This window comes from Macrobrachium rosenbergii, chromosome 13 (assembly GCF_040412425.1).
Source record: "Macrobrachium rosenbergii isolate ZJJX-2024 chromosome 13, ASM4041242v1, whole genome shotgun sequence".
In the NCBI taxonomy this organism is placed as follows: Eukaryota; Metazoa; Arthropoda; class Malacostraca; order Decapoda; family Palaemonidae; genus Macrobrachium; species Macrobrachium rosenbergii.
This window is the reverse complement of record NC_089753.1, coordinates 10,126,630-10,146,869: the sequence shown is the minus strand read 5'-3', so window position 1 is coordinate 10,146,869 and position 20,240 is coordinate 10,126,630. Positions and strand designations below refer to the sequence as shown.

Sequence of the window (20,240 nt, the reverse complement as noted above, 5' to 3'; positions counted from 1 at the left end):
TACATATGAAACTGACTTCAGTCATTGGGACGGATACATATTTAGAAACAAATTGGAAACACTACTTGACAAAACAGTACCTTACGATCCTCATCCACAGCTGATTTTTCCTTGACTGGTACTGTTGGATCTGATAATTTAAATCTGTACCTATCAAATGTGGCATCTTTCGTTGGTGTTGCTGTATAGCGCAAAGTAAATGACCTTGTCTCTTTCTGGTTAAGGAAGGTAACCTCAGATGTGATGATTGGCCCTGAAATGAAATATAATTAATAAAAATATTCTTTACCACATAAACACTGACAAGTAACGATATGTAGCAACTTAATTCAATTACCCCTTGACATGTAAAAGAACTCTGAAAAACTATGGTTAAAAAAAACTGGTAATCAACTGCTCTTACTCATTCGGATTGACAAGGTGACAGTTTCACTGTCAACATTATGTGCTGTGGTGTGAATCTCAAAAGTATAGAGTTCTCCTGGCCTGAGATCTTCAATTAAGACTGTCAACTTCCGTTCAATACCTTCAGTAGCCTGTGTTCCTGGTACCTCCTTTGATTTCTGCAGAGCAAAAAAGGGGTTAATAACCATACCTATTAAGAGTACTCCAAACACGTGGTCCCATTTGTTGTAAGCAAATAAATAATTCAGGAAATTTAAAACATGCTTTTTAAAATCAGAGTAGGTAGAAGGTAAACCACTGATGAATCATACCTTTTTATCTGGAGTTGCTACATTCCACCAGACAAAGGTGTAGTAATCAATTCTACCCTCTGGCCGTGGCCACTCAAATGTAATATTTTTTGAATCTTGGAGTGGAACAATACCTCTGACTGGATTTGGAGCTGGAAATGATTTTAGACCACATTAAAATTTTTGCTCTAAAATGGGTCTTAAATTCTAAAATACTAAACACTGATGAGGAAGATACTGTAGTAGAATCTAGAATACTTTCTTTGAATCAAAACATAAGATGGAAAACCTTGAATATGCGTAATGGTATTAGTGTTGATGACATACTGTTAACTCAAAATTGTATCAAAATGTCAAATACTTACGGACAGTTGCTTCTACTTCTTCTGGTGTAAAGCTCTCTACGCGATGAGAAACAGACCTAACTTGAATGATATAGTGCTCTCCTGGGTCTAAATTCTCCACAACTGCTCTGGTTGTGTTGATGGCAGGTAATCTTTGCCAGTCTTTGGCCTCCACTGTTCGATATCTAGTAGGAAATGGAGGTGAAATCTACAATTTACTAAAACTGTAACGGAACTTAAAAGAAAAAATAATTGAATACTGTACTGTATCTGTATACAGTGCAGTGTAATATATTGTATGTGACAAAGGCTTATGTTAAAGGGATGTACCCTGAATGAAATACATGGATGAGTAAAAGCATTATACTTCAACCAGTTACTTTAGCAGTTAGAAAAATATGCATACTTAAAACACTTCCCTCTCCGGTTCACTATCAGCGCCTTGGAAGCAATACTAATCAGTTAACAGATAGGAAATATATGAGATGATATCCACGTTCACAATGATATGTGGTGATAAAATTCTTAACTTACTTCACTGGACCTCATCTTTTAAATATACTATAATGAGATTCCATGAAAATATGGACAGCTGTTTCAACCATGAATAAGTGCAACATAATAGACAGCTCCTTATCAGCCTCAAGATAGTAATCATAATCTATTTTGGAAAAGAAATTCTTCAAAATATTTTAGAAGTTAGAATTTCCCTTAAAATTAAATGGATTTCTTTTACATCACTTTTTATTATTACAGACTCTAAATACAAGAAAAAAGGCTGGAAACAAAGGCACAGCTGATGTGCAGTTGTTAATGATTTATGGTGTTAGTTTTGTATGAGCAACAATGATTTTGAAAGACATATTTACACTACCTAACAATATAATGCGTGAAGAGGGACTCAATAGGAGTTTGCCAAGCTAGAGTCACCGTTGTATTCGTCATGTCTGCTATGGTGAGACTGCGAACTGGATTGGGATCTGCAGATAAAAATGTTCATTTAGTTTAATATCTATTCATTTAATATTTCTCTTTAATATTCTACCATTACTGAGCAATGATATGGTCGCAAGGTATGACATTTTTTCGGTCAAATAAATTTTTTTTAAATTGCTTATAAAGACATAAAATAGAGTTCTTCATCAAAGGGCTATAAATTAATTTACCCTGAAGCTTTAATGATGATAATCATCCAGTGAATCCTTGAGGTGTTTACATCTAGTTCTTAAAGTTACGACAATCATGAGGCATATATTCATTACATAACTGCAGCCAGTGCTATACTTACAAACAGCTTGGAAATACACATGAGGCTCACTCCAGAGGCCATGAGAGATGGCATACACCTTGATCTCGTACCCAGCACCAGGAAACAAGTCTGTCAGCAGGACATGAGCATCCACTGTCTGACGTGTTACGGACTTGGCTGAAAAAAAAAAGAAATTACTCTAGCTTTAATCCTACAGTCTTGCTTAATAAAATGATGATGATGATGACGATGATGATTCATTATTATAATTGCAGTATTATCAGTGTCACTGACAGGTACAACATACTTTGAAGTACTGATCATGATTTCAAAAGAAACTTTTAAATTCAGATTTGGTATGTATTTGCATGGAGCATTCTCCGTAACCTCTCCTTTCGCAAAATTATAATACGGCTAAACAAAACGAATGACTGCAGACATTCCAGGCTACACAGATGAGAAAGAGAAAGAGATTAAAAGAACAAGAAATCTTCAAATCCTTATGCACTGAGTGCCTTACTACACTACGAAAAATATAACACCTAACAAAATACTGAAAAATTGCAGGGCTCAATAACAGTGAGAGCTAAAACGCCTTTCTAAATACAAGACATTTTGTAAGGAAGGGTCCAACAATACGTAATTTCTGAAGGGCGAATTTTACATGCAGCAGTAGAATAAATATTTGGAAAGATGGCTTATTATTCCCAGAAAATCAGTTTAAAAGTATAAGGAACAACAGAACAGAAATTTCCATACGAAAAAAACTAGTAGCAATACTGTTCTGACGTCACATGATTATCTTATCTGTGTTTAACGATTGTCCTACCTTTAGCATTTAATCGGTGCGCATATGTCATGCAGCTGCCATGCCTGTCTTATTTAACTTTCAGAATAAAGTAATTTAAATGGCATACGTGTCATTTAGCTGGCATTCAAATGTCACATAATCATCACACCTGCGTCACTTTACTGTTACACCTGTATTACTGAACTGTCGTACCTGTCATTCGCTGTATTTGCTGTATCATTTAATAGGTATACCTGTATCTTGTTATTGCAGTACTTGTATCATTTAACTGGCGTACCTGTGTCATTTCTTGTATAAACAACGGCATATTTCTCCTGCCTAGAGGTGACATCACTCTTCCAGGATATGTTGAGCCCTCGGGGAATAGGCTGCAGCTCTTCTATGATGGGTGATGCTGGCTCTGTTGTCAGATGATAAAAATAAAAATAAATTGATTAAAAACAAAATAAAAAAAAATAGCTGTATGAAGGTCTGTAGCCATCAATGTTAAAAGAGAAAACGTTATCACTAGTTACTAATTGAAACTGAAATTGAAATATAAGATTTAGGCCAAAGGCCAAGCGCTGGGACCTATAAGGTCATTCAGCGCTGGAAGGAAAATTGGGAGTAAAAGAAGTTTTAAAGTTGTAACAGGAGGAAAATTTCGCAGTTGCACTATGAAACAATTGTTAGGAGAGGGTGGAAAGTAAGACTGGAGAGAAAGAAAGAATATGAATGGAGGTACAGTAAAAGGAATGAAAGGCGTTGCAGCTAGGGGCCCAAGGGATGCTGCAAAGAACCTAGTCCTAGAGTAATGCGTATCGTGCACCGCGTTACCGGCCATTGCTGGAAACCAATGAAAGTTCAAATCCATACTTACTGGTTGCAATGTACGTAATCGTTGGCTCACTCTCAACACCATTGGAAATGGCTGACACGGACAAGGAATAATTTCTACCAGGATAAAGCTTGTTTACATCTACAGTGTCCGTGACGACTTTGGTTCTGGAGTCTCCGTTGAAGGTTTCAACCTCTTGATACAAGATCTGTGGAAAAATTTTTAAAAAATAATCACGTTTTGTACTTGTCACTGTTTAAGGTCGTTAAAAAATTCAACACATCATGTCACTGTTCATCTATGTGACTGGTGCAATTTTCTTTATAACATTACACTGCTTACTTTATGTTCAAAAGTACACAATTATTGTACAGCATTTTTGTATAAAATATCTTTCACAAATACACAGTGGAACTTTGCAGTATTACACAAACTATTGCTTATAGGGAAGAGATCGCAAAGCACCTTTTCAGATAAAGTTCAGCACTTTCTTAAAATAAAGTTCTTGAAATATAAAATATCTATAGTATTATTTTTTAAAAGAATGTACAGTTGCCATTTAGAATGTAAAGTCTGCAATCCTTACCCAGGCAAAACATAACTTACGTAATGGGACTTTAGTTCATGAAGAGAATGGGGCAGACAAGGTTGTCTAAAACAAACCCCGTCCCATATGAAAACTGAGTGTGTGGACTTGGCCCATAAGTGGCAGTAGCGCAGCCTCTGGCAAATACGTAGGTTTAGTGTTATAGGAAATAAAGAAGGAAGAGAATTCCTCATTCTGAAAGTTCGTCTGAGAGACTTTGAACCAGTTTTTTATTTTTTACCTTGTAGTGATCTTGCATCGAGAGTTCAGCATCTTTCCAAGTCAGGGTGACCTCTCGTGTCTCTTCGCTCTCAATGGCCTGAAGGTTTGTCACGGGCAAGGGTCCTGCAAAGAGAAAATGCAAACGGATAAAAGACAGAGAAAAAACGGTAACAAGGTCAATTCCCTGGTAAACATTAAGTTGAATTATATGTTTGGCAGTAAGTCGATTATGGTAGGTGACATCCAGACTGGAGTTGGCAAGGACCTGACAACATCCCAAAAGTGTGTATGTGTGTATATATATATGTATGTATGTATATAAATATATATATGTGCCCTTTCTCCCTTGAAAAGGTGATGCCAGAGGGGGAGCTACTTCCAGTTTTCAGTAAGTCTCTTAGGGATGATGTTTATTCTTTTTTGGACTTCCGGCTTCTGCTAATATCCATTCACAGCTATGTCAACTGGCGTTGGAACCACAGGCCTTATTATCGTGAGCTCAGCATGTTACCACTAGGCTATGCAGGCATATGTGCGTGAGTGTGGGTGTATGTGTTTGTAAGGGGGAAGGGAGAGAGAGAAAAGGGACGGATCAGGTTCAATAAAAATGAATAAATAAATAAGTGAAGGAATAAAGACGCCACTTACCTGCAACTTATGGCAAGTGCATTAGGAAGTAGGCCTACTTCCTGATCAGTTAACTAGTTGGCTAGGATTCGAACACGCTTAGAGAAACATTTAGAAATGTTAGAGTACAACTGAATAGAAAATGTATTAACGCAGCAGCCTAATGAAAAGTGTTCAGTTTACCTTGCATTTATTTGACAAGAAAATTATACCAAATAGGAAAAGTTATCTTACAATAAAAGGTCAAAAATGGAAGGAAACATAAAACGTATCAGGTGGGCAAAACAAACCCCTGGAAAATAAGCTAACAATTCAGTCTAGTTATCTAACAAATTCTCTTGCAGTTGTGCAAAAAAAAAAAAAAAAAAAATATTGTCTCTACAAGCTTCGAAACACAATCTCTCTCTCTCTCTCCCCCCTTATTATGGGCACCAGAAACATTACCTTAAAGAGTCTGAGAGCAAACTCCTTCCCTCTGCATCTTGTCAGATGCCTAAAAGCCTCCCTCAAGCAAGGCACTGTCGTGGATCACGATCAGCCCTTTAATGACGCTTCCCCCTCACTCAAGGTCTTTCTTGCCCTATGCAGGAAAATGAAACCACGATTCGTGAAAATCAATCAAACGGCCTCTCTAAAATCACGAGTCGAAAAGCTTACAACCATAAGGCTTCACAAAAAAAAATGCAGTCCTATATTTTCGCGGGATTTTTATAGCTGGCGAAGACATAACAATTTACTAAACACATGACATTGTCCTCTTTTTATGTTCGTTTCTCGACTTTACCCAGTGACACAGAATTTCGATGAAATTATAAAAGCGTGCTATAAAATCTCTAGTGAAACTGTATTAGAGACCAAACGAGGCCTGAAAAGGTGACTTCCACAAACAAACTGGATGAAAATTAGAAGTACTTTCTCACAAAAAAGAAAAAAAAATCATGGAAAAACTAAAATAGGCATCAAAGATAATGAAATGTTTGGCTAACCAACTGGTGGTTTTAATTCAATGCATAACAGGTGGAGCGGATAAGCATGTTGCAACGTACGTACAAGATACGTTCATACACAGACAGCACACATACACGCGCGCGCGCGCGCGCATAAACACAGAATACTCATACAGACAATAGGGTCACAGATACATACATACACAGACTATACGCACACACATACAGGAGAACACAAGTTCACAAACAGACTGAGAACAGAAAATAAACACATATACTATTAGACATAAATGAAGAACCCTGGAAAAAACTAAAAACGTAAACATACAGTGTATATGCAAAACACAGAAAACACACACATATAAAAAAAACACGTACAGATAGATGCACACAAACAAAGAAAGAAGACTTACAAACACACACACGAACAGACGGAAGTGTTGGAAACCAGAGGAAGTGGATTTCTCGAGAGAACTTTCCCACACTTTTCTTGGCGGCTCCGACAAACTTCACGGTACTCTCGTGGTGGTGAACTTCAACTCAAGTTTCTCTCAGAGTCTGAGACATCGCTTTTTTTTCTTTTCTTTTCTTCTTTTGGTTTTTATATCGTCACCTTCCATTCTTTTGTTTAATTAATACTCTTCGGTAAAGGAAGGTCGCTTACTGTGTGAATCTTCTCCTTTTGTGATGAATTTGATTTTCTTCCGAGGAGTGTTTTTAGCGCTTGATTTATTCTTTTGAATAAACCGCTACTATTCGTCTCTTCGATTCAGTGAACACCCTCGTTTTAAAACGGCAAACTTCCTTGTGATTCCTTACAAGTGCCATGACTTTCATTCTTGCTAAACATATTTCCTCTAATGTCCAAATCATCATTTTTACCCTTTTTACCAGACATGGTTAAAAACCGGTGTATGTGTGTGTGTGTGCTGACTAATTAGTCCCTCAATACAAATTTCTCAGTCTCATGTTTCTGTCCTTTTTATTGTTTGACCTCTCTTTCTTTAACTCGATCAATTAATTAACCTGATCAAAGAAGCAAGTCCATTTCCGTGTGAATATTTCACAATTACGATATTGCTATTTTTTCCCCCAAAAACACGCCTTTTTAATTAGTTTCATTTCTTTTATTAATTATAAAGTTTGGCCAAAAACGACGCACTTCCGTGTGATTCGCTTAAAACTGTGATGATTTGTTTATTTTTCCCAAATCCAAGTTTCTCAATGCACTGAGTTGTCGTTTACACACATACAGACACACACACATATATAAATATATACATATATATGTATATGTATATTTGTTACTACTTTCCTTACATGAATTCAACTCATGAGTTATTTGTAAACATTTTACAACCGCTTTGGCATTACTATTTGTCCATTAATAATCGTTACCATGCATCCCTGTAACATTTTTATTTATTCTTTAACTTTTTTATACTTCCCCTTCTTCAATTACTACGACTTTTTAATGAGATTAATGTGAATCTATAACGGTTGTTTACTTATGGGCCACCCTCACCTTTGATGTTGTTTTCATTTTTGCCTTAATTTCCTTTCTTCAAGTTTAATTATACTACCAGATTAAAAAAGAAGATTTCCGTGTGAAACCTGTAATTCCGTGTGAAACCTGTATTAGAAATTCATCTCACTGAAGTCAAACTTACATCTCGGTATTGCATATCTTACAAATAGCCCCCACATCGTCCCTCCCGTCTGGTTCAAGAACCACACACAGGTCATTCAGTTTGAGAGGTAAAGCGGGTTAACCCTGCGACGGAGACACACAGACAGACTCGACATCTACCAACAATACACTTTCCAGGTGGAACTTCCAATAAGAAAGGCTCCCTAACCAACCAACATATTCCATTTTCAAAACTTTTTCAGGAGAATGAGCGAGATGGGCATGTAAGCCCAAAACACAATCATCCCCTCTAAGCAAAGCGCGCAAGTGGATCTACCTTTTAGAAGTCTATTGGTTTAATTAAATTTGGAAATACAAGAGAAAGATGAGAATTCCACATCCTTAAAGTGACCTGATAAAAGTACCTAACCGGATCTCATTTTTCGATCTCCAATGGATTCGACATGACTGGTTGTCACGAGGAAAGTCTTTAAAATATGTCTATCATCATCATTATCATCATCGCTTTCATCGCCATGTGACGCAAAGGACCTCTATGAGAAACCACCACTCTTGTATTTCCTGTGCCTTATCTTTTATAAATCTCCACTCATAGTTCCCATAGAATGAGGTCTGAGTCTTCCAACTCTTCTGGCGCCCACAGGAGCCCAGCTGCCACTATCATAGAACAGAATATAGACTTTAAGCCAAAGTCTAACCGCTAGGACCTATGAGGTCATTCAGTGCCGAAATGAAAATTCACAGTAAGAGGGTTTGACAGATATAACAGGGGGAAAACCTAGCAGTTACACTATGAATCAATTGTTAGGAGAGAGTGGAAAGTAAGATGGAAGAAAGAGAATATGAAAGGAGGTGCAGCAAAAATGAATGAAAGGGGTTGCAGCTAGGGGCCGAAGGGACGCTGCAAAGGACCTTAAGTAATGCCTACAGTGCACTGCATAAGGTGTACTGACGGCACTACACCACTACGGGAACTATTATCATGTACTAATCTCCAGGCGTTTGTGCGAAACATGCTGCATATGGCAAACAAACCAAAAAAGGACAGGAAACAATTTTTTAAACACCAGCGGCTGTGGTGAAGGTCCCCGAGAGAGAGAGAGAGAGAGAGAGAGAGAGAGAGAGAGAGAGAGAGAGAGAGAGAGAGAGAGAGAGAGAGAGACGTTCTATGGGCGAGTTCATTTTGAAATGCGAATGGTGCTAACTAAAGGCCTGCCGTCTGGTTAACCTTTCGCCACCTGGTGTGTGACTGGTTTTTACATCAGATATTAAAACTTGGAGAGCCCTTTTTTATGAATACTAGGAAGAGATGATACACCTGAAAATGGCTTGCAAGGGCCAATCTGTGTTGCACAAAGCACTGGCCCTATCGGTACTGAGAATTAACATATGCTATAAACCTTGACAAACAAAAACATAAATTTTTTTTCAAGTTATTTGAAAGTAACAACTACATTAATCACCATGTTATGGTGTCTTATCATCCTCTATAGAAAAGCTTGTAAAAAGACATAGTAACTATTATATGAAAAAAGGCAGTTTAAAATCTGTTTCCATTGTAAGGCCTTCACAATGCCAAGTGAAAATACATACGTTTATATATATACTGTATATATATATAAATGTGTATGTACGTATGTTATATATACATACATACATACATACATACATACATACATACATATATGTATATATACACACAAAAGAAAAATTTGGGTCTGATACCGAAGACATCTCAAAAATAAATAGACCATAGGTAACAAGAAAAGCAGGAGGAAGAGAATTCCAAAGCCAGACAGAAGCGGAAAACAACAGCAACTGAACTGAGCAATCAGAGCATCGCAAAATAAACAGAAAATCCCACCCGATTCCCGTCGGGAGATTTTCCTTTTCAAAATCCTCAGCACGATCCTGTAACGCGTCCAAAATGACAAAACTCGATACAGAATGACGAATCTCATCCATGGGAAAAAAATAACTGTTTTCGACTGCGCACTTCAATTACCAAATTAAAAAAATAATCCCACGCCACGCATGGCCTCCCAGTAATGATGTCGTGTGAACAAGCAATTCATCTGAGAGAGAGAGAGAGAGAGAGAGAGAGAGAGAGAGAGAGAGAGAGAGAGAGAGAGAGAGATTCTTTTGTATATTACTGGAAAACAAGGCTGTGGGAGCAGAAATCTGAGGAGTTTCTAGGCAAATGAATTAAAACAGAACTGAAACGTCACTGACACTAGGGTGAAGGATAACGAAGGGATATACCATTAGGGTTTCACTGCTGGCATAATCACACTCGCAACAAAAGATTCCTTTATTCTTAATTATACGTATTTCTATATGAATACCGGAAATGAAGCCTCATGGTTTGAATGGAAATAAGTATGGCTGGTCGCAGCTGATCTTGAGGAGACTATATCTTTCAGTTTTTCCTAACGCCAATAATATTGTCGCATTACCAGTCGTGTCGTAGACACTTTTCTTCCGCTTACTTTTACCTTTGTCATTTCCAGGCTTTAGGTTGCCACCCCCACCAGCCTACCATACAAGCGAAATCATATGACAGCTGAAGGAGAAGAGAGTTGATGAACTCATGCCCAAATAAAAGAGGGGGGTTGAGTGTAAGCTTAACGCCCATGCCTTATAAGGCAAAAAACAAAGCAATGACGCCCGTAATCCAATAGAGCATGCAACTAAGTAGTGAGGCAGTGGAAACCTATCTCTAGCTGATTAGAATATGATTAATGAAAGATTACTCAAGTTTAACAGCCTGTGATTCAGGGAAAGGCTGAAGTATCACAAACTGTAAAATGCTTTCTAATGAACAGTGAAACAACCTCCGCCAACCAAGTCCTGGCTCTCTCTCTCTCTCTCTCTCTCTCTCTCTCTCTCTCTCTCTCTCTCTCTCTCTCTCTCTCTCATCTTGGACCTATTCACTGAGATCGTTCTGAAAAATTTGACTGAAGAAGAAGAGGAATTCTTTAAGCTGAAACTTAGAGTTCACTTTTTGGGCGGACACACTCACTGACATAACATGACTTCACTCGCATAACATGTAATTTCGAAGACCAACGAAAAGCAGACGACGCTAGTATCTTGTGGTGCAGCAAAGGTCGATGGGGGGGGGGGTTGTTGCATGGTCATAGGGCTAGCGGCCCCATCATCCTCGCCACCCCTTCAAAAAATGCTAAGAAACTTGCAACTGGATTTCGGAGTCTGTTGTGAGCAGCATGATGATGGTCAAGGGGCGAAAATATGTTCCTGTTTCTGTTTTCAACGTTCTAATAACCTGTCATTCTAGAGGCAGGAAGGTCAATCTCTTCCTTTTCCTTTTTCTTGTTTCATTCGGGCCTGGGCTGCAAAGAGGCATTAGACTGCCAGTTCCCCAGAACAGACGTAAAATAAAAAGATGGAGGAAGGAAAGTGATACACCAACCTATTGAAAACAGGAAGATCATATGAGTCATGGAATAAAAAAAAAGCATAGAGACACCGGAGTATGTTGTTCGGCAAAGAAACGTGGACTTCAAAAAACCGGGAGACTAAATGTGATTTACTGTACAAATTCCATACAACAGTACTCTTGATTTCAAAACCAATCCTTATTGCACAAACATATATATTTACTACGGCTGAGATACATAATTACACACAACTGTGTATGCAACGTTCACAATCGAATGAATAACAATTAACTGACGGCTGACACATGTTCATTTAAACACAACTAAAATATATGATGCAGAACATATCGCGGAGATGCTTATGCATAGCGCACATGGAGGAGAGATCAGGCATTCCGTTTCTCACGGATGTGAGCATCGAAGCCATGTCACGGTCTTCACACGACCTCTTCCCACGATTTTCATAAACACAGATAAGGGGACGTTCTTCGTGAATCTAGGGGGGCGGAGGGGCGGGGACCGACTAATAATGTTCTGATGCTTCGAGTGTTTTATCATTGTAATGGCAACTATTTTTTCTGTCAACCAAAACTATATACGCACCCACACACTTAAAAAAATACATATATATATATATATATATATAAATATATATATATATATATATATATATATATATATATATATATATATATATATATATATATATATATATATATATATATATATATATATATATATATATATTACCACATATAAAAAATGAGAGACTATATGTATATCCTCACCAGTTCCAATTTTATTTCAATGGCTTGGATATAAAGCTGAAACCGGTCAGGACCTACACCCAGTCTCAATTTTTCTCGTGTGGTGATGTGTGATAAACGAGTCACGCGTTAAAGTGATTGTAAAATATATATATATATATATATATATATATATATATATATATATATATATATATATATATATATATATATATATATATATATATATATATATATATATATATATATATATATATACATATACATATATACATATATATATATATATATATATATATATATATATATTTATATATACAGTATATATAAAATATTGAACTATATATAAAATATCTTTTTTCAACTTTTGAAGGGTATGTGCCAGACTGATAGACCCTTTCAGCTCTCAACAAGTCTTGGGATGAGGTTGTCACCCCACCCCATCTTATTTTCTTTGACTCTCAGCTGACACTAGTACTCATTCACTCATAGGTCGACTGGTGGGATCCTTGCCCGGATCGAATCGTAAAACAATTACAAAAGTCTAACTAAAATCCAGATTAGTTTATATCAACTGGAAAATCACCAATACCCTGTGATGACCACTGAAATGATTTTGATAGCTCTCGGGCATCGTTATAACCCACGGCCACTTCCACTAGGCTGGTAGTGTTTGTGGCAATTTTCAGAGATGCTAACTCTACGCTTCATTTTAATTTTTTTTTTTTTGACCCGGTACTGGAACCGCCGTAAGTGCATACAATTATCTTGAGTGACTGATCGATTTGGCACTGTCAACATTCTTTCTTGACAAAAACTGCTGTGGTAGACACCGATGTTAGGCCTGAAAGACCTGTCTTATCATGTCTACTGTCGCTTACGTGAGATATTAGGAATCCGAATTATTATTGGCTGCATAATAGTGGCTTTTTCAATCATAAATTTCGTTTAAAATATGAATCATTATATATTGTAAAGCTGGAATTAATACATCAGCATTAAACCAACATCTTACCACAACATTTTGGCATTGCTGGAGAAAATTGTCACTTGCAGTTTTCAAAATCTAAGGCAATGGACATTATTACTAAAAATTGATAGCACAAGAAAAATATAGAAAAAGTAAGAACTTACATAGAATAAAATCTTACCAAGAGAAGATGACATTTATTCCAAGGATGTATACACCTCCTAACATCACAAGAAAATCGAAAACTAAAACGACTCTACCATGGTACACTAGAAGACACCAGCACATAAATACATCAATGCAAGGTCCTGTGAAATTACTTTAAAACATAATAATAATAATAATAATAATAATAATAATAATAATAATAATAATAATAATAATAATAATAATAATAATTCTTTATACAAACTTTTACTCCACCATGCTTCATTACACAGCAACCAACTGAAAAAAATGAGACACGTGAAATCAACAATTAAATCGAATGATTCTAAATCATGAAATTATGAGAAAATATAATTTTCCAGGACAAAAATTAAAAGTTTCTCCTGTCATCTAGAAAAACTCATAACTCGAAGCATGCGCGGGTGATGATGGAACTGCAAGAGCGAAACGGAAGAAGTTGCACGCCAGTGAGGAAAACCCAAGGCAGCTGTTGTGAAAAGTTTTTTATTTTTTTCCCTGGGAAAGCAAGAGGGTATTCGGAAGTGAGAATGAGAAGACAAAGTTTGGGAAATTTGTAATCTTTAATATTGAAGGAGTGAAAGAGTAAATCATGGTTACTTGAAAAACTCCAAAAATCGAAAAACACACACGCTGAGAGAGAGAGAGAGAGAGAGAGAGAGAGAGAGAGAGAGAGAGAGAGAGAGAGAGAGAGAGAGAGAGAGAGCACAAAATCAGAAGATTATGAAGATCTAAAAAAAATATAGAGCTATACAAATCGCCAAAGCTTGGCTGACATCCATCAGAAGTTAGCATCTGAAGGAACGTCCCCCTTGTCACTCAAGATTAGTTCCCCAGTTCCCGAGACATTGTCCCATCACGAGCCCAACGAAGGGTGACAAATGAACCTCCTTATGTGTATTTACCATTGTTATTTTCATTATTACTATTTCTGCTGCCTTGTAAGTGCTATTATGTTATTGTTATTACTATTATTCAACCTAAGACGTGTGTTCCTTTAGGAGAGGGAATCACTCCTTTTCTTTTGTCTTTTTTAATATAAATGTAAATGTGATTATATATATATATATATATATATATATATATATATATATATATATATATATATATATATATATATATATAGTGTGTGTGTGTGTGTGTGTGTGTGCGCGTGTGTATTATAGGTTTAGCTCGAACTGTACTTCAATGTTAAAGCCCAGCACTTATGATAGGGGTTGTTCCCCTATGTGACTCAGCCCTCTTTTACTGATGTTACATCTCTCACAGGATCGGGGAGGAGGTGTCCAATAAACTAGTCTCTCACAGGATGGGAGGGGTGTCCAATAAACTAGCCCCTCACAGGATGGGAGGGGTGTCCAATAAACTAGCCTCTCACAGGATGGGAGGGGTGTCCAATAAACTAGCCTCTCACTGGATGGGGGGAGGGGGTGTCCAATAAACTAGCCTCTCACAGGATGGGAGGGGGTGTCCAATAAACTAGCTTCTCACAGGATGGGAGGGGGTGTCCAATAAACAAGCCTCTCACAGGATGGGAGGGGGTGTCCAATAAACAAGCCTCTCACAGGATGGGAGGGGGTGTCCAATAAACAAGCCTCTCACAGGATGGGAGGGGGTGTCTAATAAACTAGCCTCTAACAGGATGGGAGGGGGTGTCCATTAAACTAGCCCCTCACAGGATGGGAGGGGTGTCCAATAAACTAGCCTCTCACAGGATGGGAGGGGTGTCCACTGGATGGGGGGAAACTAGCCTCTCACAGGATAGGAGGGGGTGTCCAATAAACTAGCTTCTCAGGATGGGAGGGGGTGTCCAATAAACTAGCCTCTCACAGGATGGGAGGGGTGTCCAATAAACTAGCCTCTAACAGGATGGGAGGGGGTGTCAGGGATGGGAGGGGTGTCCAATAAACTAGCCTCTCACAGGATGGGAGGGGTGTCCAATAAACTAGCCTCTCACTGGATGGGGGGAGGGGGTGTCCAATAAACTAGCCTCTTACTGGATGGGAGGGGGTGTCCAGTAAACTAGCCTCTCACAGGATGGGAGGGGTGTCCGATAAACTAGCCTCTCACAGGATGGGAGGGGGTGTCCAATAAACTAGCCTCTCACAGGATGGGAGGGGGTGTCCAATAAACTAGCCTCTCACAGGATGGGAGGGGTGTCCAATAAACTAGCCTCTCACAGGATGGGAGGGGGTGTCCAATAAACTAGCCTCTCACTGGATGGGAGGGGGCGTCCAATAAACTAGCCTCTCACTGGATGGGAGGGGGCGTCCAATAAACTAGAGAGGGGGTGTCCAGTAAACTAGCCTCTCACTGGATGGGATAGGTGTCCAATAAACTAGCCTCTCACAGGATGGGAGGGGTGTCTAATAAACTAGCCTCTCACAGGATGGGAGGGGTGTCCAATACACTAGCCTCTCACAGGACGGGAGGGGGTGTCCAAAAAAACTAGCCTCTCAGGATGGGAGGGGGTGTCCAATAAACTAGTCTCTCACAGGATGGGAGGGGTCCAATAAACAAGTCTCTCACTGGATGGGGGGAGGGGGTGTCCAATAAAGTAGCCTCTCACAGGATGGGAGGGGGTGTCCAATAAACTATTAGCCTCTCAGAGGCTCAATTAAAATCAAATCCTTCAAACTGACTCCGAGGTTACTCACTTGTGGTGACATTGCCCGTGGTGGGCCAAGAGGCGACGGCTCCCGACACCGTCTTGATGAAGACGTTGTAGGTCTTGCCCGGTTCGAGTCCCTCGAAGGTGGCTTCTCTACGGGCGTCCCCGTCGACGACGAGAGGGGAGGTTTTCTTCTTCATGCCCAGGCTCAGCTGGTATCGGTTGAATTCTCTGTTCGGGAGGCAAAAGTAAAAAGTCAGACCAAATTGCGGGAGCGACGATTATGTACTGCTTAAATAAGTAATTAATTAATATAAAAAGAAAAGAAGTAAATAACAAACGAAATAATAGGAAAAAATACATACTGAAAGCAAGGAGGTAATGACTGGTAAAATGAAAAGAAAGGTGTTTAGTTAATAGAGGAAATGAGCAGGGAGAAAGCTAAAGTTAATAACCTAGAAATAGTAAATTGACGAAGATACTACATGGCAAAGAGGAAGGGGAAGGGAATAAAGACATTGAATGAAAAAAATGAAAGTTGATACAAACTAAGACAGGAAAGGGATTAAGATAGTAAAGGACAAAAAGAAAGGTGATAAAATGGTAAAAGGAGAAATGGAAAGTTATAATGATACGAAAGTGGAAAAAAGAATATGATAAGGATGATTGAGAGAAAAGGGGACGGCAATTCAGATAACAAAAGGATAGGAGGAAAGCGATTAAAATAATGTGAAAGCTGAAGAAGCAGAAGCACATGGAATTACCAGTAAATAAAGGATGAAAATAAGAAATATAAAATGGAAATATAAGGGATGTAAATAATCAAAATAAAAGATGAAAGTGCAAAAGATAAAATTATAAAGCAAGAGGCTTTATGAAGTAATAATGAGGAGGACGATAATAACGATATGTGGAAAAGAGAATGATAGAGATAATTTATGGAAAAGAGGATGTTGAAAAAGATAATTCAACGCAAAGATAAAGATAAAAAAGATAATACAAGGATCCTATAAAATAACATGAGGAAATGAGAAGGTTCACAAGGATATTACGACGCAAAGATAAAAATCATAAAGGAAAGCAGATAGGCAGGTGTGGAGTAAAAGTACTTGTAATGTAATTGTGACCAATTATAGGACTTGTTGTCATTGTAATTTTTATTTACTATTATTTGTAATTGTGCCTCACATATAAACTCATAAAATAATTGACTGTTTAGATGCACAATTAAGATCATCTATAACACACATAACTCTGACATACTGAAAACACACAATACGATTTAAACACGTCACATGAAACAATACACTGAATACTTTTCAAGCAGATAAAACTTTACACGGGAATTTGTATTTTACATTTTAATTTCGTTCTCTCGACCTGTGTTTTTTCCCGTAATAAAAATGATAATTTTCCCACAGTTTTGGGTACAAAAAAATATTTCGCAAATTAAAAGAGGTATTTACTTTCAACATTTAACCTGCATCATTTTTAAGTTCACATAATTTATTTTTATCAGCATTAGAAGTTGCAGCTGCATCAGTTGAATTCCAAATGAGATAACATTGATGGACACCCTATATTTATAAAATAATATATATTCTTTAATGAACAGTGACTATATCATTTAAATACCACCAAAAACAAAATTGATATAATGTAAAACTGAACACAAACTTAACTGTAGTTGTAAGTGAAATGAACTTGATATATTAATATTCAGTCACTGGCACTGCAATCAGAATTTTTATCGTAACTGAACAGCATGACAAGTAATTACAATCGGATTACTGTAACTGAACTGAACTAATGTAATTACTTGAAGTCTGGAGAAAGGTGATATTATTCTCACGAGAACAAACATTTAATAAAAAGGTCGGTTGTTGAAAAGGAAGCTAAACACACCTTCACTTTCACCTCTTCATGTTTTTATTTAAGAAATCTGTCTTCATCGAGCTGACATATTTAATATTGACTCCGTTCTGTCATTGTGTGTGTGTGTCTGTTTGTGTGTGGGTGGGTGCTTTTTTTTAATGGCAGTTCCCAAAGTAAGAGTGAATGGTTCAGTTATAAAGAATTGTTGAGTCTTTTTCCTTCTTAAAACTTGTTAATAATAATAATAATAATAATAATAATAATAATAATAATAATAATAATAATAATAATAATAAACACTTACGTTATTTTCTATTGCATAAATCGCAATCACAATAAAAAAAAAGGTTTGACAAGACTACATGAAAAATTATGTTCGCAAAGGCCTAATAATAATAATAATAATAATAATAATAATAATAATAATAATAATAATAATAATAATAATTGATATTATTATTGTTACTCAGCATTTTATTAATCGCAATCACTATAAGATTAGCTAACGATTATGAAGTGCTATCACAGTCTTTTACTGACAAAAATAAACAAAAAATACTTAATATTATGATATAACAGCCGTAAACTATCTTTACATAGCCTAAGAATAAAAATACCAATAACAAAAACATTAATATAGACTATAACCACTGCCCTCACGCCGTATCAAACTTCAGAGCCGAACTTTCATTCTCTGTCTCACGGAAAAAAAAACAGTATTTCTCGCAAACCTTCGAACACAGGGCCCAAAATCACTTGTTGATCGATCTACTACGCTCAGATGAATGTTTCATAGTGAGAGTCATAAATTCCTTGTATATAAATACACACACACACACACACACGCATATATATATATATATATATATATATATATATATATATATATATATATATATATATATATAATACATATTACTCTGACATACTGAAACCACACACACGAGCACAATATGATGTAAACACGTTACATGAGACAATAAACTGAATACTTTTAAAGCAGATTAACGTTTGTGGGATTGTATATTTTCCTTTAAGCTGTTCCTTGTAAAAGCTGATTATCATACGTCACATATCCGAGTGCCGATGCTGCGTTCGACAAGCCTTGTTTGTGGATGTATGATGCAATCTGATTATATATATATATATATATATATATATATATATATATATATATATATATATATATATATATATATATATATATATATATATATATATATATATATATATATATATACATTTATACATGTATATATATATATATATATATATATATATATATATATATATATATATATACGCTTAAAAAAATCACAGTAGATGCACGTGACTTCAGTGTATAAGTTTAATCCCACAGGATTCAACAACCCTATTAGACCAATCATTAGTTCAGCAGGCTCAGTTTCGTATAACTTATCTAAATGGCTTGTAAAAATTCTTACACCTTTGCTTTGGTAGGAAACATTTCTAATACGAATATAAAAAAATAATGTCGACTTTTTAGACAAATTGAATAGTTTGAATTTGAAATTTGATTTTACCATGGTTACTTTTGATGTTGTCTCTTTATTTACAAAAGTGCCCGTAGATGATTTACTGGAATTTTTAGAGGAAGAATTAGAAAGTTATGACATTCCCTTAACTGTAGCAAACCTCACAAATCTTATAAGGTTATGTATCAAAGATAGTAAATTTTGTTTCAATGGGGAATTTTTTGTACAAAACTTTGGTATGGCTATGGGTAATCCCTTATCTCCTGTCCTTAGCAATATTTACATGGAATTTTTTGAGACAAAATTCTTACCAAGAATTTTGCCCCAAAAAGTTATATGGTTTAGGTATGTAGATGACATTTTTTGTATCTGGCCAGTTCACGAAAATCTCCAGGAATTTCTCGTTAAGCTAAATAATTTAGTCCCTTCTATAAAATTTACCGTAGAGGAAGAAAGAAATTGTAATTTGAATTTTCTTGATGTAACTGTCCATAGACATGATAGAAACTTCACCTTTTCAGTCTTTCGAAAATCAACTCACATTGCCTCTTTTGTTCATTATTATTCCAAAATGACCATGAGAATGTTAAATTCTGTGTTTTCTCTGGAATGTTCTTAAGGGCTTTACGTGTTTGTAGCCCGCAGATCATTGATGCTGAGATCAAAACTATTTATGATATTGCTTTGAAACTTAAATACCCAAGGACCTTTGTAGATGTAGCATGGAAAAGAGCCAGGAAAACATTTTATTTAACTGATAACAAACTTGAATTCAGCAAGCATAATATTCTCAAATTACCGTATGATGAAAGGTTTTTACAAATTCCTAGAATTTTAAAACTTTTCAACATAAATGTTGTTTTCAGTAATTTTAATGTTAAGAGTTTAGTGATAAAAAATTCTCCAAAAGATGGTTCTGGCTGCATCTATGAAATTCCTTGTAAAAAATGTGATAAAATATATTATGGACAAACTGGAAAACCAC

General features: G+C 36.5%; 1 protein-coding gene across 2 annotated transcripts in view; it reads right to left on the bottom strand.

Annotated features, from left to right (window-relative positions):
- The window catches only part of LOC136844889 (tyrosine-protein phosphatase 10D-like), a 190,686-nt gene that overhangs the window by 44,716 nt on the left and 125,730 nt on the right, over nt 1–20,240 (bottom strand). For both annotated transcript variants that reach the window (XM_067114178.1, XM_067114179.1), the window contains 10 exons: nt 15,931–16,115; nt 4,744–4,847; nt 3,959–4,124; nt 3,377–3,499; nt 2,328–2,465; nt 1,914–2,019; nt 1,061–1,224; nt 717–847; nt 404–563; nt 81–253 (listed from right to left, as the gene is read on the bottom strand). In XM_067114178.1, the coding sequence (XP_066970279.1) occupies nt 81–253; nt 404–563; nt 717–847; nt 1,061–1,224; nt 1,914–2,019; nt 2,328–2,465; nt 3,377–3,499; nt 3,959–4,124; nt 4,744–4,847; nt 15,931–16,115 (1,450 nt within the window). The remainder of the gene's footprint in view (nt 1–80; nt 254–403; nt 564–716; nt 848–1,060; nt 1,225–1,913; nt 2,020–2,327; nt 2,466–3,376; nt 3,500–3,958; nt 4,125–4,743; nt 4,848–15,930; nt 16,116–20,240) is intronic.